Here is a 27,987-nt window from a genome sequence, read left to right as displayed (position 1 = left end):
TTTTGTAAAAGGTTCTTTGAACCGTTGATGCATATAAAACAATACAAAAAAATAACCTTAAATCAATACTAGTACTCAATGGGAAAAATAATAAAGAGACAAGGGGAAAGAAGGACAGATTAAGGAAGAGAAAGGGGTCTTATAAAATACGTTAAATTTGCGAAGGTCACCTTTGAGAGTGAAGGCTAGTTTTGAGAAAGAAATACAATATAATCGTATAGGTGTCCTATATCTGTGACAAATATTATTTTATGCATTTATAGTAAAAATTTATATTAAAAAAAACTACAAAATGTATTCCTCTGTCGATGATTTCCCTGTGTGGAATAAATTATAGCCAAATCATGCGCATTTTTATATTAATATACCACAACAGGGATGAAAAGTATTATTTGGAAGAAAATGTAGAAGTCTAGACATTTACAGGGCTTATTTACGTCTTTGGCTGGTTTACACATTGTAATATTCACCATTCTGCCTATGTTTGAACATTAATATTCCTTTTAATTATTCCGTCTGTTGATCTTTGTGAAATTAAAGAGCCGAAACATTTATTGAGGAGAAACCTTATTTTTTTTATCAATGAAATACTTTAAACCTTACTGACGTTATTAAACACAAATGTATGTACTAACTAGCTTTTCGCGACTTTGTTTGTGTGGTTTTAAAGATAAATTAATTAAATTTTAGTTAAATAGTTTTGTCGATTTACAATAAGAGGTTTTCCGATAGAATTTTATATTTTTCGGGATAAAAAGTAGCCTGTAAGGATTGCTGATGGTTCGATCAAACATAGACGCAATGTAGTATGGTTATGCTATTTTTAAATTAATCCAATTTATTCTAGTGTAATATTTTTTAGGATGAAAAGTAGCTGATGACACTTATCAGCTCTCTGGCTATCCCTATGCAAAAAAACACGTCTATCGGTTTCTCCGTTGCGACGTGAAACACACATAAACAAACAAACAAACACACTTTCGCATTAAAATATTAGAATGAAAGTATAACAATGGATATATTTATAAATTTTGCAACAAGTCGGATGTACAATTGGAATGAAACGATACCTCAGCAATATAAAAATGACAATGTTTGAGTATGTCCAAATGCTTGCCGACTGGCTGGATTTCCTCCCTAGGGAGTCATTCATATTTAAATTTATTTTAACAGAGAGGGAAAACTTCTCACCCACGTATTAAAGGTTTCAGCTCTTTTACTTCACAAAAGTCAACAGATGGAAGAGTTGAGGAAATGTGGATGTCCAAACATAGGCAGAATGGTGAATGTTACACAGTGTGTAAAGTGGCCACTCAAACCGGCCAATGATTGGTCATAAGCCCTGTAAATGCCAAGACTTCCATATTCTCTTCTCAAAGGTGTTTTCCCTCTCTGTTAAAATAAATTTAAATATAAGAATGATTTTATTTTAAAAACGTGATGAGTTGGAAACTAGTTTCTGCGGAGTTAAATAATAGTTTGTATAATTATTTATTGAAACACTATTTTTTATACAGGTTATCAATCTATTGAAACTTTATTTTTTTAAATGGTTTATCACTAGCAGTAAGTACAAATAATGATTATTTAAAGTAGAAAAGAAGTCACTTGTGAGCTGCTTTATTATTTATTTATTTACAATAATAAAGCTTTTATAGTTATGATATTTTAAAATATAAGAATATTTTTATATTACCGATATAAGAAATTTCTTATATACCGTGGGTAAATTTATTTTTGTTCACAGTTGTTTTGGAAGTCCGAGAACGGACGCAGTAGCTTCCTGTACCTACCTAATGACTGTTTGGAAGATGCCTACAACGAATAGACTTTGTCTGTTCTGGAAAACCATCGATGATAATCTTCTGCTTGTATTCGGTGGAAGTTTGGAACGCAGAAGAAGAAGTAAACATTCTCAATATAAAAACCATAGAATTAAGAATAGTCCAGAAACCGCATACGCAGATCAAACAGAAGGCGACTAAACTACTCATAAATTAGTAGGTTTACGTTTTGACCCATTAGTTTCTTTGTAGACGTCGTTCAGTACGGAACTCCTGATTTGAATTCAACTATGCCGTGTTGTGTCCTTATAAAGTGTAAAAATAGTGATAGGATCCTAAAGAAACAGGATGCAATCACATTTCATGTGTAATTAGCAAATGAATGTTGTAACAAATGCATTACTTAAAAATTTAATTATTTTTTCATCTGTCAGATTGTCGAAGAACCAAAATAAACATGTCGTTAGTATTTCCAGCAGGGTAGTAAACTTTTTTATACTACTTTGCTCATCTAATGAGAGAACTAATGAAAATTCGATCTCGGATTAAACAACTCTGTCGTGGACATTTGACCTACATTATCTTTTAAACATCAAATATTATTTAACATGATATAAAAATATCCGTTTTATGTAAAATAAATTTTGTTTTATATTTTAAGTTCAAAGTTCATTAATTCAATTACTCTTTTTAAACGACCCTTTACTTATCTACTCTGTTGTGTCAATCAATATTTCCACGTGCACAATAAAATTTTAGAGCAATCAACAGATTGTTTTTTTTTTTACCTTACATTTGTGTTATAATTATATTTTTCCCATCGTGCAACATTACGCGGCGGCATCACGATTGCGCGCGGCGAAAGTGCGGCATAGTGTAATATGCGACACAGTCTGATGTATTCAAATATGATTCTATGCTCCTTCTGGACTATTCTTGATTCTATGATAACAGCCAATGTGTTTGGTTCACTTGTGTAGGCACTATTTATTTAATCACTGTATTTTGACGAATGCATTATTATTTTTAAAATTAAATATAATAATTATAATAGTACTCATTTATTGTAAAAAACATAATTAATTATCTCATAAAAAAATTCCCAAGTAACACCGAATGTGTAATGATTTATTTATTTATATGATCTAAGGACATTTTTAAAAATTCAGTAAATTTCCTAAAATGTATTATAATGTAGGCTAGAACAAAAAACACGCAATAAATCTGAATGTTGTTTGAACAATTAGATAACTTAATCTAAAAAAATTGAATCCGCGTTTAAGCATATACATAAGTTAGTAAAAATATCATGTAGGTAGATGAAAATAAGCCAGAATTGAAAAATATATTACGAATCATAATGGCGAAAATTAAATAAATAATGTTTAAAAAAATTATATTATTACTTACAGATTTCTTCTGTATAATCGCGTTAAATATTTTTATTGCAATTCTTGATTTCTTACTTTTTGAGATTAAATTATTGGAAAAGTAAAATAATATCTAAACACACGAATATATAAACTTACTAAGTTATTAGCACCTGTCCATGTCACCTTAGCACAGTTAAAATGGTATTGTTAACCTTTCAAACAATTTGCTACATTTTACAATGATAAATCCAATTTGAACGTTCAATCAATTTGAACAACACAGTATTATGTAGATACAATAATAATTTAAGAATGCGCGGTACATTCACTAATTCCTTCGAAGCCTCCCGAATGTCTATTGAAACGGAAATCAGTAACAAAAACGTTTTATTTACCAGCAAATAAAGCTAAGATTCACGTATTAATGATACCTTTTAATGAACCGCACAAATTTTATGATATTTATTTTGATTCAGTATACTTGAACAATACAGCCTCGCATATACATTTCAACTGCAGGTTTAAGAAATAGTCGCTGGGGTAAAAAAAAAGCCGCTAGTATGTAGACGTAGCTGGGTTTGATTTGTATTTTTGATGCGGTGCGTTGTTTTTGCTTTCTTCATATCGTCGTGTTGCGTTTTGAAAGCGGACTTCTTATGGGTAGAAAGCGATTTTTTGGTTATTCAAGACCAGTATTCGTTAGAACGCGAGCGTGAGTGTGGTTGTCAGTACCTTCAACGAAAATCGAATGAAAAAACACATAAAAGTAAAGAAAATCAGCTGAAATTTTAAATATATTCTTTGTATTACTGGGATTTTCCAAAAAAACTTTAGTGACTCTCAGCAGTGTTGACTGAAATAGTGGATGTAATCGCTAACAGCGATATAAATATAAGGATATAGTGAAAAGTATTTTTGCAGGAAGTGTCATGTGCATTTTTTATGCCATGCTGTGTTTTCTTTAGTGTTTTATAGTCGATATTTTTAATCGCCAGGATGGCCACAAATCTGAAGGACATTTTTACGAAAATGCGACCGGTGAGTTTTTGAATTTTTTTATATGATCAATAAATGTCGGACGTTACACCGGTGTATTTAAATAAAGACTTTTCGAAAATATGCATTTTCTTAATGAAAAAAAAAAGTAAGTTTATACATGCAGAGCGTTTGAATGTTTAATGGCCTAGTGCCTGTCAATGACCCAAGTAAGCGAACAAATTCCGTTTGTAGTACACGCACTAGAATATTTTATTTGAAAGCTTTCTGTGACGCACAAAGGCTATTAAAAATTTGGACTGTACCTTCATTTAAAATACAAGTTGAATCATGGTAACTAAACATCAAAGAAAAATCAAATAATATACAAAGTAATACAATTTTTAAAAAAAGAACTATTTATTTGACGCAAATTATTCGAATTCTAATTATTTAAAATTCCCAAATAAATATTTGCAATCAACGTGCCGATAGAAGTGCATGAATATTTCATGAATTGTTGAGTGCATAATTTTTTTATGATTGTCTACTATGCTTTGTAACATTTATATTTTAGTGTACGGAATTTATTTATCATTACTGTTATTTTTTATTTTACTTTCATACAATTTGTATTATTATGTTTTAAATTGTAATTTGTTCACTACTGTGATTATTTTTGTATTACAATGTTTGTAAATGGTTCTTTGAACTCTTGATGAAAATTTTATTTTTTATTTTTTATTATGCTAAATCGGAAAATATTATTAATTTTTGGTACAAAGTTAAAAATAAATTGCGAAAGGCAACCCAAGGTACAAAGATGGAATTCAGATTGGACTAACAAAAAAACGTATTTTATTCTCGTTTTTAAATTAATATCATTGAGTACTAATTAGTTTTCAAAAGCGTACGTTTCACTGCATTAAAATAAATTGTCATTTTCTTTAAGAAAGTTATATTTTGAGATTAGTATTTATCTCTTAATGAGTGTTTAGATATGTTAAATCCTTATACTTGTATATTGTATCTACGAAGAATATAAAATATTAAAAAATGAAAAATTCAAACCAAAGTATAGAAAATTAAATGAGCAGATAACATATTAGAACAAAAACAGAAAAAAATGGAAGATCATTTACACAAATTAAAAGCCATTTACTTGTAATTTATTCTTTCTTTCACCATTTTTGTACAACGTAGTATTGTCACAATAGAATAAAGGGTTTAGGTACTTCGTGAACACATTATTTTCTATGTGTAAAATAAAACCAGAATTCTAGACGAGTATTTTCGACTCGACGCCGACTGCTACTTATAGAGAAAAATCCTGAAAAAGTAAACGGAGTGGAGTTCAAAAAGTTCACCTCATAGTATAGTGATTGGTGCATTCGCCTACCATGCTAGAGATCTACCAACGTAGTTAGGTTCCTGGAAGGTCGACAGGAAACTTTTTTTTTAAGGATGGTTGTAGACTACAATAGCAATACTTAAGCCTTTCGTCATACTTTTTGTTTATGCATATTTTAATTTAAATCTTAAAAAAACAGAAGCATTGAGGGGACCCTTAAGACTGGGGACGATGTTTTGGCTCTGTCTAGATAGAATTTGTATTCCTCGGGAATATTTTTGCTAACTTTCCTCTATGTGCAGCTGATGAAGACTGCTGCGAGTGGCCATTTTCTCAATATTTTCTCATCTCTGAACTGGCACTTAAAGCGTTTGACTGAATCCTGAACTTTTCTGTAATATATAATAAAAAAAACCTTGCATATGTTTTATTAATGAAGTGCTTTATGCACCATCAAGTGCGGAAGGGTTTTAGGATGATGATAATTTGAAGAAATCCCGTTTTCGTTTTGAATAGTCTCAAATATCCACAAAGTAAAGATAATGCTATTAATCAATGACAATCTACAATTAATTGATAATTTATTCATCATCACCATCTTTCCACACCTAGCGATGCATAGGGCATTGCATTTATTAACCAAATGCAGCGTATATTGATCACCTGTTACATAAAGGCAAGGTGATTAGTCCTTCACTTCAGGTACCAGTCCAAGAACAATGAAAAATTAAGTTTAAAAAAACTTTAAAATAATTTTTTTACGTCCATCCTGTCAAGAATCCCAGGTCCTCAAGAATGTTAGCCAAATGCACCAACTACTACACAACCAGGCGGACTTTCGACACTAGAATTCTTAATTAATGATTTTCACCTGATAGCAATCATCGGTTCGAAGACACTTGTCCAGGGTTCTGGTTCTATTTCACACACAAAACTGTATTTAATCAACAGATTGAAAAATTGAAAAAAATTTTTTTTAAATAAAGTGAAATGGGAAGCCAGGAAACATTTTAAATGAATTTGCAAAAATACCTGATTGGTAAACTTGTATTTAAAATGTTTATATTGGTTCTTAAGATGTGACAAACTAACTCAATAAAGCGTCAATAGAAAATGTCTAATAATGAATATTACATTTAGCGTAAAGTGATCATTAAACGAGTAAATCACAAAAAGGTATTATATTTTTTGTTAAAATCTATCTATGATTATTTGACCTAATTTCAGAGAGAATTTATTCGAGATTTGTTGGTCATAATTACAAGCCATCGCCAAAACATAGTAACCGACAAAAACAACGTTTTGATGTAGAATATTTAGTCTTCTTAATAGGGAAATATCACACTTTTTTTACATTTTTAAAGCAATAAAGGTCTATGAAAACTGTCCAGTGAAAATATTTTTTTGCTAATTATCAGTAGCATAAAAAACATTCTTAAATTTGTTTTTTTTTTAATTCCCGCAAAAACGGTCATTGCATTGGCCACGCCCGTCCCTAGAACGTCACAATTCATGTTCTTTTTCAACTTTGTTCTACTTCAAACTATTCGAATTCTTTTCTATTCGAAGAACATCGTCACGAATGTATAAAGTATCAATGATGTGTATATACTGAATATATTTTTATATGTATGTACAAAATATAATATAAATATGTATGTGCGAATATATATGTATATATGTGTGTAAATGTATGGTTATGAATGCATTACAAGTGCCCCGACTCAAGACTCCCGAGCAAGTTCACAGACATGGGTCGTTCCTGATTGTGTCGCTATAAATTGTGTCTCTGTCCTTAACAAATGTATGTATAATGTAATTGATAAATCAAATTTAATTTAATTAATTAATCTCGATGTCACAACCATCAATGCCAAACATGTCGCGTTTTTCTGGCGACATACTTTTTGATGTTTTCTTTTAAAGTTATATATGAAAACATTTCTCTACAATATACATATTGATTTTAAAAATACAATTAATTATTTTTAATCCATTTCATACATTTTTATCGGTATTCGTGATATTTCCCTGTTATTATGAAGAAAAAATATTCACCTGTGAAATATTGTTTTTGTCGGTTACGATGTTTTGGCGATCATGGCTCGATATATATATGTACGTATGTAGATACTCGCATATAAATAGTATTTTGCAATACGTTCTTGATGAGAAACCGCGCATACCTCGATCGATAAAGTCAGAAGAGATCTGCCGGATGAGAAAATTAGTTATATAAAAGTAGTTTTCACTTTCATACGGCTTGTGATGAGCACGAATCAACAGGTGTTGGCTTCATCTTCTTACGGAGTTTTTATATAACAGGCAACGGATCATTCGCGACAAGTTATATCGACATTTTTGTTGGGCAACCAACCGCATTTTGTAACGCTGTACTTATTATTCATTGTACATATTTAATTCTAGAGCTGGGCTTGGTTGACGGTAAAAATTCTTGTAAAAATAAAGTAGGTTATGGTACACTGCCGTCATAAGCAAAAAGGCAGTTATTTGCAAAAGTCATGTCTTGAGATATAACACTTTTTAGTATTTATCAACTTTATGTAAATTAAAAAAAATCTATAAATAATCGTAACATAAAACACAGTATGTCTTATTAATTTATCCGGGATAATTTGTGCAGCGCCATGTTTTCGGAGAATCATCTCAAGGGCGCTGTGCAAACATCCCAACATGCTCAGCAGCTACAGAACGCATGGCGGTTGGGATTTTAGTGTCCCTTTTGTGCTGAACATGCTTTCTTTAAAGCAAAGAGTAATTTTAAATACTTAGATGTTGATCTTTCAATTTTTTTTTTAAATATTGCCGAATACATGTCTTGTGATGTTCAGCGTAATGACGAAATTCATCGCTTTCCTACGAGGGGAGGTAAGGATTTCAGACACCCCAAAACAAGAATTCAGGCAACTCAAAAGAATCTGTATCATAAAGGACTTAAGATGTTTAATGAGTTGCCAAAAGAGATTAGAGATGCTGGGTCTATAGCATCGTTTCGTGGTATGGCGAAGACTTTCGTTAAAAACAAACATCTATATGAGTAGAGTGTCATCGGAAAGCGTCTGGATTTGACAACTATGTTTTGTTTTAAAAATTGTTTATATACATATATATATTGTTTATTAGTTAAGGTATAACTAGATGTTATTTTTTTTTGTACAACTATCTTAAATAAATACAATACAAAAGACAGCAAGTGTAGATAGTACCTTAGAGTATATACATCTCTAAAGGAATAACAACACATACATATTACTTATCCAATGCATGTCTATTATAGCTGACTTATTTTTTAAAATAAATTACAATGTCGATTGTAAAAAAAAACTTTCAAAACATTTCATCGTTTTTCGCTGAAATATTTTTTTACTCGTTGTATATCCATTATTAATAGCAATTTTTTTTAAACCGATAGACAGAAAAGTCGGTAAGTGGTTATATACACATATTTAATAACATTTATCAAAATGTTTGACCACAAAGTTAATGCTTTAAATATTAATAATGATTCGTATATCTTTTAAGGTATTTAGTATATTTCTCTCACCGTCCTTGATCCATCGACGGAAGAGCATCCGCGTGAGGCGGTTCTCTATTATTTCTACTGTATTGTAATATAACGTAAGTGCAAATTACCTTGGATCATAATGTGATGCATGTACTCGTAGCTTAGCCGACCGGTTAATGTCCTATAAGAATGCCTGTCACATTCCACTTAGGAAGCATGTATATATAAATTTATTTGATGATTTAAGGCCAACTTTATCACAAAAAGGAAAGTAAATACTTAAATTCCAATGTTTATTTTTGGTGAAAAACAATAGGGAAGAAATATTTTTTTATTATTTAAAAAAATATTTTTTTTTTCCGTTTTTTACAAATTACATGAGAGGTAAAACAGAGTATTAAAAAAATTAAGGATAATTACACAGCAATGGAATACATATTTACCGTAAAAATAGTAAACAAAAAACCCACAAAGGCATGGCTTGTTCGCGGGTATACAAGAAATGTTTATGAATTTTTGCTCCTATAATAAACAGACAGTATTTTTGTGCAATATAAGAAAGAGAAAAGAAAATCTTATGTAAAAGATTATATGGTATTTAAAAAAAATAAAATATAGTCATTAAAAAAAGAAATAAAAAACATCAAAATATTCAATTAAAGGGCAACAAAATATATAATCGAAAAAAAGAGTTCTTATCTTTAGTTTGAATCCAGGATAGTGCGTGTTTTTTAAAAGAAGGAAAATTTCGAGTCTCTGTGCTAGCCTTGTTTTACAATATGGTATTTCTGACACACGATTCCATTTTTGACTTGATCTATTTGAATTACTTGTAAATAAACTTTGGTTCTTAAATATATATTTCAAACATTGAAAACAATATATTTGTCTTAGGTCTAAAATAAATTCCGTCCGTTTTCAATTCTACTCAGATAAATTTATTATACATGTATATATTTAGTTTTTTTTAAACTTTTATTTACTATATTACATATTTTTTTATACTTGTATATATTTTATTTTCGGTTTCTTTATTTTCAATTCTCTTAATTTTAAAATTGAGTTTATTTTATTTCTGGTTTATTACCCATGTACTTGATTAACAACCAATTTCACAGTGGAAAATATATGTTGGCTGTTTTCGCAATTTTAACTTCGATTTACTCGTATTTTTTATATGCACCATATGTAAAAACTGTTGTTTTTTCATATAAACCCCATTTCTGTTGCAATCAATTTCTTTTCATATTCCCAACCGTGTCACCAGATGTCAAAATCTGCTATTTATCAAATCTTCTAAGACCAACTTTTGTTTTTTTATGCAGCAATGTCCATAATACGTTAATTAGTCAATTCATCACAATACTTGGAAATATTTGAGATAGATCTTTCGGCTTTTCGTAGATGTCTTTGCCTAATGGCATCATATTAATACATAGTGTGGAATAAAGATGGATTGGCATAGGCTAGCTCAAAGTCTTGTATGTTTATCGTGTTTATTGTGTACCATTATTTTCTTGCCCTTGTTTGCACAGCTTTATGTTCTTTTTGTTCAGTTTTATGTATGTACTTTTTTTATTTACTCATACAAATTACAAGCAGTAGTTTCCTGCAATGATCTCTTATTTAAGACAAAATCCGAAATTGTACACTTCTCCCGAAAGTGGCTTTCGTTTTAGAGAACTATATGTTGATCGTGTTTATGAATATATTGTATACTAATATTTTAATGCCTTGTTTGTCTTTGCTATAAAATTTTATATCGTTTTTGTTCAGTTTTTTAATGTTTTTTATTCATATAACTTTTGTAATAGGCTAGTCCTATATCTCATACAATAATAAGATGAAGAAACAAAATCTACCGGTGAAACATGAACCTTGTACATAATTAGCAAGGTCAATAGTACTGCAACTCCTGTATGAAAAAAAATAATCAATTTATCATTTCAAAATATAAAGGTATTGGAATCAAACTTAGAAATCTCAACCAAAAACGGAAAATTATTTATTGATGCCAAAATAAACTATACATAATAACCCACCCACCTAAATAATAGCGATATTCAAATCCGTCTCTAAATCTTGCAGAAACAGACTTCAAATATACTCTTGACACCGCAAACTTAGAATTCTCAATTGAGTTAGTGAAGCATAATAAGAAATTTCACAATTATTTTTTCGAAGTTCTTCGCAAATATCTCAGTAACTCCTTCGATGGAGACTTCTAAGTTTGCTTTTCATTCTCTCATATATTTATATTTTAAAATACAAACTTAGGTACGAATAATAAAACAAATAATATAATATGCTAAGCAGACGACGCAGCTATAATAGCCTGATCTAAGGATAACCTAAAAAGAAAGCTGTACATAATTTTAATTTTATATTTGAAGAACTAACTTTGTGACTATTCATTACAATAAAATAAATTAAAACAACTTTGTTTTAATTTTTTTATTGTAAACAATTTGATTCGAATATTTGCGGAATCTAAGGCCATCGAGTAATTTAAATGGTTTTATGCATCTGATTATATTGTGTTCTTCACATTTTTGTAGGCGGACAGAACAATTCTTGGTAATGAGAAACCGGATAGAATTTGAAACAATGCAACGATTATATTACATTTGTTGCTCAATTCAAACTAAAGATATGTATTGTACGAATATTTATATTTTGTATTTGCATAATGTAGCTGGCTGTAATTAAAGCTGTTAGGAAAACCCTTTACCCTTAATCAGAAAATTGTTTTTCATTGATAATATTTTGAAAGAAAAGAATTACCATTTTCTTATAAAAATTCAAGTGGATAATAAATTCAATAAGTAAATATAAAAAAAAATTACTCGATTATTATTTTATTCATATTATTGTATACACTAAAAATTATACGGGAAAAAAAGAAATTGTTGAGTTGTACGAGTTTTCTGTTTCTGATTCTCGTTCTATTTCTTACACAGAATGGTATTTTTAAAACAAGTTTCGACAGTTCAAAAATATATACATTATTTAAACCAAGAAATTAAGCAAAATGTAAAATAATAAAATAACTACAAACAGATTTAATTAAAAAGTCTCACAAAAAATGCACATGAAATGACGTTTAATATACTATGTATGTAGGACCTATAAAATATATTTTATCTGTCATTATTATTATTATGGAGCATCATTTTCGTAAAAAAATTCCCCAAGAACGCTACCAGAATAGATGCGTTAAAAAATTAATAAACTCGTAATATTATATCAAAAATACTTCAATACTGATTATACACGGTGTTTCAGGGCCAGACCGCGAAACTTTAGATGAATATTCCTCATGGGAAACCTTTTTAAAAATCCAAACAATTTTTTTCAAAAAAGGCTTTTTTTATAATCTAAAAATGGAAAAAATCCTTAATTTGTTCACTCTTTCTTTCACAAAACCCTTCTTCTCCCCTACCCAGTCGCTTCCTTTGTCCGCATCCGGTGCGTATCGCTTCGTTATTAAAATACGTTTTTTATCTCAATTTTTTTTAAAGGGGAGGAGTAGAAATTTGTGCAAGGGTTGCTAGTCCGAGAAATTATAGATTTATTTCATTTTCAAACTGCGAAAAAAACAAATTATTCAACAAAATTGATTAGAATTTTTCAAAAAGTTTTCCACGAGAAACGTTCCTCTGAAGTTTTACAATCTAGCCCTAGAACACCGTACAAAACAAGTTTTATTTTTAATCTCGGGTATTGTAGTTACGTGGCAAAGGGTTAAGATAAAAAGTTAATGCGTGCATGGAGTAGCCCACACTAGCTAGCGTGAGATATTCCGGACAAAAGATAAAATGATTTCGTGATTCGTTATACGACTTACCTTTTCAAAAAAAATGCGCAGGGTTAAGTTTTTGTTTCAACCTATGCAAATTCCAACATTAGGTACCAGTTTTTTATAATATTTATTTTTTGTTCACAAAAGTTTCCAAGTATCTCTTTTAGCAGCCAGCTCCTGTGCTACCTTCGAAGTCAGGTTTGCGTCCCTTTAGCTTTGACATAAACTGCAAACGAACAATCAGCAGCGGAGTCCTGGACGTCGAGAACCTGATGTCTCGTAAAGCAAAAAAGCGTCTTTAAGGCTCTCAGAAGACATATCCAGTATATGGCTTAGCCAAGTGTATCGCCTCCGCTTGATGAGAGTTATTGCTGAAATCAGCTGTGTCCGTTTTCCTGACGAAAATTCTCTGACCCAGGGTGTGCCGATGATGCAGTTATAATTGACAATTCTGTCAGGGTCTTCAAGTCAATTTTGAGAGGTTAAATATGTCGGTACCTTCGTACGACTTGGTTTTACAAATCAGAATTTATACACAAAAAAACCATGTAGGTACTGCGATGCTAATAAAATCTCCTGACTCTGTCAAACCAAGTCGTTGAAAGGTTCGACATATTTAAGTACCCGAGAGAACAGCTAGGAATAGCAGACGCCGCATTTTACAGTGTGAAGGCTGTCTGGAGACCAGATTTTTATTTAATGAAAACCAAATACGGCTTATAAAACGCCCGCATAGCATTTATTCTCCTCTACGGATGCGAATCGTGCCATCTCGCTAGGGCCCAATAAAGGCAAAATATTGAGTTTGAGAATAGGTGTCTCAGAAGAATCTTAGGTGGGATGTAGTTTGCCTTTGTGAGAAACAAAACTACAATAAAAATATTGTCTTACTAGACATATATTTTTCTTCTTTATATCCGCTTAGATGTATGTCAATCTAGTTAAGATTTTATTCATTTAAATTATTTTTTTGCACTACAAATTTTCGAAAGTGATACGAAAGTTTGTTTTAGTAGCGAGTTTGAGAGTGGAAATTGTTAAGAAGTTAATAATTTTAATTAGGGACTTTCAAAAGACTTTGCTATTTCCTCTCTCTTCTTCTCAGCAGTATCTCGACTATCACAAAAACACTTAAAAACAGCATACTAAAAATATTAAAAGAAAAAAGATAAAATGTCCACAAGAACAATAATTACTATCTTTTTAAAAGTAGCAAATACAAATAAAAAAAAACACTTTGGCCAATTTCAGACCGGTTACGGTCATCTAAATCTATATTCAAACATGATAGGATAAGCTGAATTGATTTTTGTTACATACTTTTAATTATATTTATTTATTTAACGGCTACTCTCGGCAAAATCAAGCAAAAGGAAATCGACCAGAGATTAATCGGCATCATGGTGTAATGCGCTGTGCGTTTGCTTGCAATTAAATAAATAAATAAATAATAATACAATAAAATTGTTTTAAAATAAATGCCATATATAAACTGTTTATATCCATTCAATATTTCGATAATTGCAACCTTTGATATATTTGTTCATAAAGTGATGTAGAAGTTAGCGCGTTTGGCTAAAATGCAAAAGGCCCTTGTTAGCCAAACGAGTTGTTCGTGTTTAGGTACTAATTTAAGAACCGGGATGTATAACTTGATTCCTATTGCATAATAATCAATTCTTTAAAAATCGTTGGAGATGGCCTTAAAAATTCAAGTATTTGGATTTATCATAAGGCCGCTAGTACGTATTTTAAAAAAACATAATAATTCAATAAAATAAATAAAAGCAACTTTGTTTTTAACCACTTATTATTTTATTTTTCTTCCGATCGGTTTCAAAGCTATACAATCTTCTTTATCAAGTTAACTAAACTCATGATTCTATCCTATTTTATTTAATACATTTTTACGAAATATTACATATGGAGATAATAAATCAAGTTTTTTTGTCTTGTAAAGATGGAAAGCGTTATGTAATAATAAAAAAAATAGTGGTTAAACACAAAGATGTTTTTAATTATTTTATTATAATGAATTGGTGCTTTAAATATTTTTAAAGAATGCAAAATAAAATCCAACAAATATTTTTTTCTCAATTGGTCTGGGTGTTGTGGTGTATAATTCATTAATTCTTTTCATGATGATGGTGGACTGATGGCCTTCAGACACTACTTTTATTTTCCCAGAGCCTCCTCTTCAACATTCGTGGCGCCCATCTGGCGTCCCCTGTTTAGCCATAATGTCCCGTCCATTGCCATTTTAGTTTTTCATTTGCCACATGGTTCATAATATCAGCACCTTGGTTCAACGTCTTATTTCATCGTTTCTTTTTTCATCAAGAAGATTCACATCAAGCACCTGCTATTTTTTAAGCCACCGTATGAATTTTAATTTTTGGACACACTTTGCTGGAAGGGTTGTTACCTCAAGTCCACAACTTGTCATCAGTAGTTTGCAGGTATCAAACACCTTTTTTTAAATACAAATCGGAATAAATAATATTTAGTCATAATATTTACATTTACACACAAGACTTTTCTTACTTAAAAAGGTCACACGAAACTTAAAAATATACAACTTTGTTTTCTTGCCTTCGATAATAAATAATATAGGAAAGCACTGGTATTAAAATAATAACGAATACTCTTGTACTGTATTATTTTTTAATTCGCTGGTTTATAAATGGATCTTGTAAGATGGAAATGTTACAACTAGTCGTTTATTTCGTATCTTGTAAAATCTTCACCTTTAAGTACAATAAAGGTTAAATACTTATTGTTGAGCTTAATATTAACACAAAAGAAGGACACATACTGATCACGTTTCATTGCACTTTCCTGTTTGGCAAAATAACATTTTTAATATTTGAAGCACTAACTTCGTGGAACATAATGTATTACAATGAATTTTGTTTTGTATGTACCACTTTATTTTGTTAATAATTTAATAACCAACTAGTTTCTACAAAAAACTATGCCTTTTTCAGGGTAAATTTATAATTTTTAAAAATATTTTTTTTATTCATATAAAGACACATATTATAAAAAAACGTGTTCCTGACTTTATTAAGCCAAGAACCCTATGTTGAGTTGGGATAAAACAAAATAGAATGTGGAAGAATGCATATTATTAAAGAATACTACAAATAAAAAATATTACATACCCAAGTATTAGTTTTAGATAAAAGTACATATTTAAAAAAATATATCGTTTAGTGTTCTTTAAAATTGTTTTCTTAGTTTTTTAAACTGGTTCAAAGTATTTCTGATACCAAATTATATTTTTTTATTGATAATTCTATAAGTGGTAATTTTTTTTTTATGTGGTTTATCTTTTTTAGACTTTTTTAATTTGTAAATTAATAATATTATTTTGAATACTCTGTATTACTTATAATTATACTTACATGTATGTATATTTAACTTTATTTGTAACTAATATGTAAAAGGCACTGAGTGCCGTTTATTTTAATAAAATAAAATAAAACATTTAAAAATTAAATAAACGTTTGGACAACACGCTTAATAGTTACATGTAAATATCTATGCAATGTCTCGCAGCAGTCTCCTGAAATGGTCTCTTACCTTAGACAAAACCCATTCTTGTACACTTCTCCTGAAAATGGCCTTCATTTGGGATATTTAAGTATAATTTATATAGCGCAATTTTTGTGAAAATCACCTCAAGGGCGCTGTACAATTAATAAATATCCCAGTACGTCTTGCAGCTACAGAGCGCATGGACGGTTGGGATTCTAGTTCCTCGTTTTCAATTAAGATCAATAAAAAAATATAACAGATAGGAGCTATATTACAGGACGTCTTGCAGCTACAGAGCGCATAGACAGTTAGAAATTTAGCCCCCATTTACACATTTTAAAAATTGACAAATAAATTTAGTGTATTAAAAAATAATATTAATATGAATAATAAAAAGGAGTAAGATTACAACACTCCTTGCAGCTACTAAGCGCATAGACGATTGGAATTCTAGACCCCGTTTACAAAATTTAGGTATTTTTAAGTTGGTATATGAAAGCTGGATAACCAATCATCGTGCAGCTACAAAGCGCATGGACGAGTGGAATTCTAGCAAAGTTAGAATGAAATCAATAAATCTATAAAAAAAAGAGCATAGTAGTAAGTTTGTCAAGTGTTCATGCCAAGAACTAAGCAATAAAAAACTAAATAAATAAAGCACTGTATCAACTCCATGGGAGATAGATGTCCGAAGAGAATCTTTTGTAGACAGTAGGTAGATATCGTCACCATGTGGTCCGTAGTAGTTCATCAAGTATGTTCATCAAGGACACTGAACGCTCTTGGGACCACAAAAGATACTTTTCTCGGAGCGAAAATTGTACGTGTTTTCGGTATAACATAATTTAAATTACAGGAAAACCTTGTTCGAGCATTCTGCTGGGATCTGGAATTACAAACTAACACGATAAAAAATGAACAGTTACAATAACAGTTATTCATACTTAAATTTATTTCAACAGAGAGGGAAAACATTTTTGAGATGGGAATATGGACGTCACTTAAACCAGCCAATGACAGATCATAAGCCCTGTAAATGCCTAGACGTCCATATTCCCTTCTCAAAAATGTTTTCCCTCTCTGTTGAAATAAATTTGAATATAATCATAATAATAATATAATAAGCCCGCCAATGTACAAATAACATTACGTACAAAAAGTTAAATAAAAAAATATAGAAAGACGTCTATGTTTTTACATGTCTTATAATGTGATCTAGTTTTGTGACACTTTGCTCAAAAGTAAAATGATACACATCGAGTAATTTATTTGACGAATAAGCGCTCTTACCATTTAACGGGCATCTCTAGATTGGTAAACATTGTACAAAGTTGAAAGGATTTATACAAAACAAAAATTTTAAGTTCATAGAAAAAAACGAAAATGATGTAAAAATATTTATATGCAAAAGAAAGGGACAATATTATGGAATACGTGTGTTGGGAGTGTAGAATAATAGAGAATAAAAAATACTTTGTTTCTACTTTACAGTAAATATGTTCAAAGGTAACTAATAAATGTATTTTATATGTATATGTGTATGTGTATGTAGGGGAAGGGTGTACAAAATGACATAGGCGGGTAAAATGACATAGTAATCATATCTCAGAAACCAAACTCTTGGTCATTTTTGAACCTGCACAAGAATGAGCACTGGTACGACACATAAATACTCACCAATATTTAGGACGCTTATGGCGACCGCCCGAGAAGAACGTGTTGCGGTTTACTTTGTGAAATAAAACAATATTTTTGTTGCGCGGACACCGAAGGTATTATTATTATTTTATTTTTATTATTCTACAACACAAACTGAAAGGATATGTTGTGTTATTGTTAATCTACATGAAAAACTATAATTTTGTTAAAATTTACTAAGTGCAATGTGATATTTTTTAATGTTTTTAAAAACTCACGTAGTGGGGCAAAACGACATATATGGGTACAATGACATACTATGTCATTTTTCTCCACTTAATACTTTTATTTCTTTAGAAGAATAATAATGCTTCGCAATTATGTGCGTAAAACATGACATTTGAGTATTCACTCAACTCAACTCTAAATATATCAGAGGCTAAAACTAAAGATTCCAAAAAATATATCCTGGAAAAGTGTAAACAAGGTATATGTAAAAAATTGATTATTGATTCAGACACCGAAGACCTTCTACTTACAGACTATGAAGATGACTGCTCAAGCATTTATTGTAATGAGTTATATACGAGATCAAAGCCAGGTGAAACATGGTTAAAATGCATAAAGTGTGGAAACTGGGTTCATGCAGAATGTGCTGGTTTAAATAAAGAAACCAAGAAAAGTCACTAGACTTAGTGGGTAACAAAAAAATATTATATTAATTTTAATAAATATAATGAATAAACGCTGTTCTGCGGCACTGAAAGTAATAAAAAAGATTAATTGCATAATCTTAACCAATTAATTTATCTTTTCGATGCGATTTCTGATAGGAAGTAAGCTTTATCGATAACGATCAAATTTAGTTGATCGCCTCGAATCGAGATCTTTGTGTTGTATAAAATACACATAATTATGTAGTTAGGAAAGTCGTTTTATGATTAATGATTATTATTTTCATCTTTGATGACTCCACTCGCTTCTTCTTCGTCTAAGCCACAGGTTCCTAAACATTTTGACCCACCTCCTCGTCCCCTTTTCAGGAAAAAATGTTTAGTGTCCCTTTTTTCTATATTTACACAAAACATAAAAGTGCGGTGAGTAAATATTGTTTAATGAGCGCGCATCTCTAAAATAAATAAAAAATACCACAATACACAGTTTTTTAAGACCATACCGCGAAACTCCACAAAAAAATTCATAAAATCTATAAGGAATGTTCCTCTGAAGTTTCACGATTGTAAGTGAAAAATCTAGATGGAAGTTCATTGTAATTTATTATATAAATAAAAGATGAGTGATACTTTAATCCACAAATTTAAAATATTCATTGACCGGTTTCATCGCTTTTGCGATATCTTCGAGACGGTATCTTGATTAAAAAACTCAATGTAATTATACAAAATAGAGGTCAGGATAGAGACTTCAAAATTATATGAAAATAAATTAAATTATTTTTGCATTTAAAAAAGTGTTTCTGGTTAACTAATAAGTTGATATCATGATATTTTAATGAGTGTAAGTATTGTTTGTATATAATTTTTATTGTCCCATCATTTGTGAATTTGATTTCTGTCCATTATGATTTCTAAAAACAAAAGGTAAAATGTCATTAGTAAAATTATTACAATGGGTTTAGTAAAAGGGAATACACGTGTGTTTACCTATTCGTTAAATAATTCAACGTTGGGTTTATTTTTTAATTTTCAATCTTTAACCTCTGTTTTGTATAAATAGTAGGTGAAATAATTCAATTAGATGAATCTCACCCGCATAAATGAAGGTGTCAGCTGTTTAACTTCACAAACATCAACAGATGAAAGAATTGAAGAAATATTCATGTTCAAATATAGGCAGAATGGTGAATGTTACACAGTGTGTAAAGTGGCCACTTAAACCAGCCATTGACACGTCATAAGTCCTGTAGATGCCTAGACTTCCATATTACCTTCTCTTAAATGTTCTTCATCTCTGTTGTAATATATTAATATTATTTTATTGATTGGTTGGAAGAAATTAATATTTGTACAAATATCATTATGTACAAAAAGTTAATTATTTTTTTATATATATATTGTCCCATTTGTTATTGTCCCATTTCTGTTTCCAATACCCCCTACTTATCCCAGGGCCAACATCGCCCTCTTGGTCCCCTTCAGCACCCCCTGAGGAGCAGATACTCTCAGTTTGGGAACCTGTGATCTAAACCTTTAACTTCGCTAACAGCAATCGACGAATCAAAAGTTATAAAGAACAAGTATTTAGGTGTTCCATTAATTGCTTCTCAATTTTACTATCATTTTAAGAGGAAAGTCAGAAACTAAAATCCAACACTTCCAAGGCGTTTAATTTCTAACCCAAACCAAGTTTAATTCTTCATCTCGGTATTTTTATAGATGGGTGTTCATATAGAAAAGAAACAGTTAAAATATATTCATACAAATATTTATCCACGGTCTAATGGTCAGTAGTCTTGCTTACCGTGCAAGAGGTCTCGATTACGATTTCTGACGTGGTTAACATGAAATAATGTCCCTGGAATGGTGCCTAAAGGGTAAGACTTTCTTATTCCTATGTAAAAAAAAATGATCAAAATACGCCGGGGTTGGTGTACCAATACAGTGCCCTGTGCTCTTTAAGTTGCGGAATAGAAATGATGATGATTTTGACTCAATTCCTCCTTATGTTGATTTTGAAACCTGACAATGACAGGTCATAAGCCCTCTACATGCCTAGACATCCATTTTCCTTACTCTAAAACGTTTTTTATCTCTGTTGTAATATTTTCATATAAATAACTCCCTAACCCTTTAGATGTCACAAGCGAGAGATCTCGCGCATGGCATATGTGATATGAACATTTGTTAGTAAATATCTAGAATATGTATTGAATGTCAGTAAATAATTGTGTACGGTTTAACCACTTGACGACTTCTTCATATTTACTGGTTTCGAGACGTTCCTGTCTCCTCGATTTAATATCTAGAATAATGATTTACCGCCAATTCTACACACTGCTTAAAATGAATAAAGAGATCTTTTCACTTTGATTCCTCTGGCACAACTTATCCCTTTCGACAGTTTTTTTCTTTAATAACAACGTCCTAAAATCGGCTAAATTTGATTGGTATTTAAACGCTTTCGAGGTTAAATCCATTCCTTGTGTAGGAATATTTTGAGAAAGTCAAAATATTGTTGAAGAAAGTAAAACCCAATTTAAAAAAAAAAAAACAAAATAAATAAACCCGCAACCCGTTTTTCCGCAAGGGTAAGCATATATGATATAACGCTATATCACTCTGTCTTTCAATACAAATCTTGATTCCTCTACATTCATACATATTCTCACACACGTACGCCAATTATTACGACTTTTGAAATGTTCATGTTGACGCATTTGTTGGATTTTGTTATGCCATGTCTTTCTCGGTCTTCAACTGAAGACTTCAACATCCATCAAAATTCGCATCCTAATCTTTTTAGCAGTTCTTTCATTGTTTATTCGCTCTACATGTCCAAACCAACGCAGAACTCCTTTCTTAAATTTGTCGATAATGCTTGTCTCAGCCTTACATGATGTACAGAATTCGACATTTGTGCACCTATAGTACAAAGTTTTACCACACATTCGCCTGAGCCTACTTTAATCTTTGTTTTTACAATTCCGTACTTTGCTTCCATACATAAGGGTCGGTACCAGGACTCCATTGTGAACTGCTAATTGTAAATCCATTTCCTTTATCCAATATCTATACGAGTATAATATACAGTCTTAACTATCTTCTTTAAAACTTTCTTACAAGTGTTATCAAAACGGCTAGTTTGTTAAATATTCACTGATTTCTTTACAACAAATGGACGGCAGAATAATTAGCTTTCTCCATTTGGTCATTGACGACTTCTGACCATACTGTCATACATTCATTTACTTATGTAGCCGCATAGGAATTTCCTCAATTTTCTTCACGTGCAACAGCCAAGATAAAGAAAGTAGCGATTAAAACAATATGCAATAAAAATATACAGTTAAATTATTCATTTAAATTAAGAATGTAAAAATAACACACGAAAAATTAAGTGAAAAGTGCAAGAAATTTGAATATAAAGTTATTTAGATTATTAAACTTTATTCACTATTGTCTCGTTGTGGTTAAATTAAAAATTTCCCATTTGATAGATTATAGATTTATTTCGATTTTTTTTATGAGAGTCTTCACAAGGGATATCTGTTTGAAAATTTACATATATCACATGTCACTCAAATATTATTTTTATTTTTTGTAATCAAAATTTTTTGAAATATTTTTTGTTTTAAGTTAACTTAATTTTGTGGAGAAGAACATTAATCAATTTGGCAGAAAAATAATCCTTACATCTTAGACCAAATGTTCTGTAAATGGAGGAATATTGACAATGATATTATTTCTGGCTCTTGTTACATATTCATGTTCCTAGCAGAGGAATGACGATGTCCATCTCCAAATCTTTCTAGCATAATAATTTTAGCGTAAATTCTGCATATCGGCTTTAATTTTTTTTTATGGATTTTTTAGATCATGAACATATTCTTTTATTTTAAGCACTTTGTATACATATACAGTTTATATAGAAATGCATAAGAACGGGCATATAGCCTTAAGGCAATTTCTTACTACCTACCCAAATCGTTAAATTTGAGAAAGTTAGTGGTATATGAACGTATTGTTGGTATATTATAATATTTTCATTGTAGAACAAAATATTGCTAAATATGTATATTTAAAAATAAAAATTAACTAAATATCTACGCTTTACTATAAAGAGATGAGTAGGCAAAGAGGGAGGAGAAAGAAAAATCTAAAATATTATTCTTCTTCTTTTGGTGTGATGTCCGAGTTTAGGTGTTCAGAGGCTTCCATTATGTGCCACAAATTGTACCAACAGCCTACCAGTATCGATCACAATAGTTTGCTGGCTGGAACAACTCCCCCACACCAAACATCGTCTAGTTGCGTATGTTCCTCGGTCAGGAAAGCTTTTTCCTACCCAGAAAACGCTTTCCTTCAACATTTTCCTGTATCTGAATTTGTAGAACCGAATTATTGAAAATTGAAAAAATATTCAGGTGTACATGGTAAAAAATGGCTTTTTTTCCTCACTAGCAATCTCTTACAGTTAAAATATTTAAAAAAATTGTTATTATGTAAAAAGACAAATAGAAAACATGTATTAGTACGAATATATAGGGCTTATAATCTGTATACTTGTTTGGTTTATGTGACCATTTTACACACTGTGTCAAATTTACAATTATGCCACCCACCTTCCGTCTGTTGACATTTATGATGTAAAAGACAACAGATAGAAGAAATGAGCAAAGGGGATGTTCAAAACGCAGACAGAATAGTGAATTTTATACAGTGTGTAAAGTGACCACTTAAATAAGGCCTGTAAATACCAAAACTTTCATATTCCGTTCTTAAAAATTGTTTTCGATCTCTGTCTGTGTTAGGGGGTACAATCCAGTCATTGTTTGAATTATTTGGCTGGTAGAGGGGCGATGACGGCTCAGGTTCTCCCGAGCGGACTTGTTTATTACGGTTTACTAATAAGCTAATGAACTAACATACCCTATCGTCGTCAGAATTGGCAAAATTAGATTGAAAATGAAAGGCAAATTGACTGTATATATTTAGGTTGCTCTGGCAGCGATAGGGTTATTGAAAGCAGTAAATGTAAATTCTAAAAAAAAACGCAAATCTTTTGTAAAGAAGAATTTTTGAAAAAAAATACACCTAAAAAAATGTTTTTGCAATTTGCGGATCTGAAAAGAGGCCATGAGACCTTAAAAACGGATCCGAGTAAGTGGTGGGGCTTTCGAAAAAAATCTAGTGCTTGCCTACAAACATTTGGATAAACTCAAAATATTCATCATAGTCATCATGATCTGTGGTCTATATTCGTAAAATGCTGCAATACGTAACTTTAATTACTACTATATACATCTGCTGTGAAAAACAAGAATACAATAATAATTTGGAAATATTTCGATCAATTCACTTGTATTTACATGGAAATAAATGCATTTCGTATTGCTCAATTTGCGCAGCCGTAGGTTCGTAATCAAAATACAAGTCTTATTTCTGCTCGTCGCCAAAATTATGAAATGTTCGCTTAAATTGGCGCCAGCAAATTGGACATTATTATTAATTTGAGTCGACGTCAACAAATTTGATTGTGAAGATAATATTTGGCGTACGAGACAGATAGCCTTGTTAATATTATACAGCAAATTATTATAGGCATTTTCAATAACCTCTAATTGAGAACTCTACCTATGACTAATTAAGAATAGATTTCCAAATTGTACAATGTATTATAAAAACCATGTTTACGGGTTTTTGAAGGATTTTGATCATTTATCTGTTTCCCATACTTAAATCTGAGATTCTATTACGAGTATTACAGACTTTTTAGCACTGATATTTATTATATTTGTTTATGTGATTGAATAAAAGATACAATCTTATGAATATTGTTTGTTTTATTTCTTGTGTGTGAAATTCATGATTACTTTTTTGTATACATAAGTAATTAATCAATAAAAAACGTTCGTTGTTTATAAAAATTCTAATTTTATAAAAGTTGACGAGCCAATATGGTAATTATATTAAAAAGCAACGGATGCTTCCCGAAATCTTTAAAAGTCATTTACACGTAGACAATACAATATTGAACAATGTTTAGAGTATGTACAAATGTTTGCAGACTGGCTGCCTTTCCTCCCTAGTGAGACATTCATTTCTAAATTTGTTGCAACAGAGAGGGAAAACATTTTTGATAAGGGTATATGGAAGTATTTACAAGGCCACTTAAACCAGCCAGTGACAGGTCATAAGCCCTGTAAATGCCTAGACTTCCACATACTCTTCACAAAAATGTTTTCCTACTCTGTTGCAACAGATTTTAATACAATATTGTTTTGTTCCAGGACTCGATCATTGTCCACGTGTAAATGGCAATTTGTAGGGTAGTGAAATTATATTCCTTCACATACTTGAAACCGTTTTAAAGACCGAAGATTTTCCTATCAGTTCACTCATACAAGAAAAAGATATTTTTTTGTAAATAAACGAGTTTCTTTTTTTAAAATTTTCACGATTTTAATTGAATTTTACTCTACTATTTTCACTGCCCCTTTCACCGTGAGTTTAGAAAATTATATGGATGGACTTTTTAGGATATTGTCATTCGTCATCATGACCATTCAAACACGAATAGAAGCAAATACTGTATTAATTAGTATCACAAAAGCTTAATTTGTAGCATAAAAAATCATCCTGAGACATCTTTACCGAAATAAAGTAGCAGGTTTTCTCCGCAGAACAATGATACTCCCACCAACGCACACAACCGTCAGCAGTCCTTTTGTCTTCCTGTGAACAAACACGGACAGGACCTTGTAAAAATAACGATTTTTTACATTTTATTATTAGAATCACTAGCGGCTCCTGACCGAAAACATTGGCAGTGCATTTCTTTGCATTTTCTCAACTTGTATATTATTAAGTTCAATGAGCAATAGTATGACAGCCCACGCATCAGAACCAGAAACGCTAAATGCGCCCAACATAATACGCAAGTTATAGTTAACTAAATTCGTACTAATATCATGTCATTACACATGTTCAAAGTGACATTACAAACGAACTTCAGATCTGCGCATGCGTTGGCAATGCCCGGAATGTGTATATTATCTTCTCCCTCTAACGCACAATTCATCGGTATGAAGCATTGTCTGTCTCGCTCAAATTACGATTTTAGGAGATATGATATATTTCTTACGAATTCAGGCTAAAAGATTGTGCAAAATAGAATATGCACTTGGACGATTGCGCATGCGTAGACATGATAAGAAAATCGTCCGCTAGAGTCGATTTCGCTAGATCTTTCTACCCACTTAAACATATTTTTACTATTAATATAATCACTAATTTATTTGCACAAATTTTTACTTGGCAGTGCACTGCACTTATGCACAAATTAAGGAACCGCCTCTGATTAGAATAAACATTTTTGAGAAAGGAATATGGAAGTCTAGGCATTAACAGGGCTTATGACCGGCCGTTGGCTAGTTTAAGCGGTCACTTTACACACTGTGTAATATCAACAATCTGCCTGTTTGAACAATGTTTGATCATCCACATATCCTCAACTCTTCCATCTGTTGACTTTTGTGAAGTAAAAGAGAACCTTTATTATGTGGGTGAGATTCATCCGGCTGAACCAGTTCACCTACTAGGCAACGCCTGAAAACAATTTTCCAATTTTAATACTTCTTCCTTTACCAGGTAGTTAATTCAACAATGTTTTGAGTATGTTCAAATGCTTGCAGACTAACTAGATTTCCTTTCTAGGGAGTTTTAGGCGTTGCCTAGTAGGTGAATTGGTTCAGCCGGATGAATCTCTCCCACATGATAAAGGTTTCAGTTCTTTTTTACTTAACAAAAGTAAAAGTAAAAGATCTTAAACCTTTATCATGTAGGTGAGCTTCATCCAGCTGAAACAATTTACCTACTAGGTAACGCTTGAAAACAATTTTCCAATTTTAATGCTTCTTCCTTTAACAGGTAGTTAATTCAACAATGTTTTGAGTATGTCCAAATGCTTGCAGACTCGCTGAATTTCTTTCCTAGGGAGTTTCGGGCGTTGCCTAGTAGGTGCATTGGTTTAGCCGGATGAATCTCACCCACATGATAAAGGTTTCAGCTCGTTTACTTAACAAAAGTAAAAGTAAAAGATCTAAAACTTTTATCATGTGGGTGAGCTTCATCCAGCTGAACCAATTCACCTGCTAGGCAAAGCTTGAAAACAATTTTCCAATTTTCTTTATTTACCAGTTAGTTGATTCAGTAATGTTTTGAGTAGGTCCGAATGTATGTAGATGGGCTGGACTCTGTAAATGCCCACACTTTCATATTCCATTTTCGAAAATCTTTTCCCACTGTTGCAACAAATTTAGATCTAAATAACTCCCTAGGGATGAAATCTAGCCAGTCTGCAAACATTTAGACAAATTCAAAACATTGTTTAATTTGAACCGTTTAAATAGTTTCCTTCGGTATTGTTAAGAGTAATTGAATACTTTTGTTCTAGTTTAATGGATCTTAAAATTGAGTAAATAAAATAACCTAAAAAAGCCCGATTTGCTCTGATGAATGTCTTAATTAACAGTATTTAGAAGCAAAACGGAACGCACGAGACTTGAGTGAAAAATGTTGTTTTTTTTTCATTTCTAGAATACACGTAAAAGCGTTTCAGTTTTTTTAAAATGAAAATGATGTATGTATGTGCGTTTTTGTGTATTACCCAAGTATTTCCATTTTGAGCACTTTTGTGCACTCAAAAGTGGTTTGCAAAAAGTTTTTTCATTATCATAATTTTCATAAGGCAAACATGTATATTTTTCTTTAATCTGATTCGTTCATCGGGCTCTTGATTATCAAATTATAAATGGCAATAAAATTATACTGTGTCAATGATATGATTTCTATTTGACAGGGATGGCGGTTAATATTTAGTACGCCAATGGTAGTACGCATTTCGATAACAATCAGATTAACAAAATCCACAAATTAACGTCGCTAATCTGACAGCAATTTTTCATGACGAAGGAAGTGTAGATCTTTGTCTACGGATATGTCAAATTGTTGCGAATCTAGATAAAACATATGAGTACATCTGTCAGTTTTAATTAGAACGTTTGTGGTTGATATTATAAGAAATTTCATATTATTAATTGTTTAAAACTGAGGAAATAGTAGCACAATACGCTGTCTCTCAAAGTTATTTAATAGAACCAATTTAACATGAAAAGTATTTAAAATCTCTCGAAATTTTACTGAAGTAAAAAAAAGGCTTTCTTATTATTTGTACAAATTCAAACGCGTTGTAAATAACTCACTATTAGAAAATACGAATAAAGTTGAAGTAGAGTGGGGTTCGAACCTCGGACCTAC

At 31.0% G+C, this 27,987-nt stretch overlaps 1 protein-coding gene across 2 annotated transcripts in view; it reads left to right on the top strand.

Annotated features, from left to right (window-relative positions):
- The first annotated feature begins 3,848 nt into the window (after window positions 1-3,848).
- Window positions 3,849-27,987, top strand: part of Cht6 (Chitinase 6) — a 224,199-nt gene continuing 200,060 nt past the window's right edge. For both annotated transcript variants that reach the window (XM_088229146.1, XM_088229138.1), the window contains exon 1: window positions 3,849-4,195. In XM_088229146.1, coding sequence (XP_088085272.1) covers window positions 4,154-4,195 — 42 coding nt within the window. In that variant the 5' untranslated portion in view covers window positions 3,849-4,153. The remainder of the gene's footprint in view (window positions 4,196-27,987) is intronic.

Source organism: Micrasema longulum, unplaced genomic scaffold (assembly GCF_059751315.1).
Source record: "Micrasema longulum isolate JH-2025_06_02 unplaced genomic scaffold, ASM5975131v1 h1tg000049l, whole genome shotgun sequence".
NCBI lineage: Eukaryota > Metazoa > Arthropoda > Insecta > Trichoptera > Brachycentridae > Micrasema > Micrasema longulum.
Note: the sequence above shows the minus strand (reverse complement) of the source record. Positions and strands in the feature narration are given on the sequence as shown.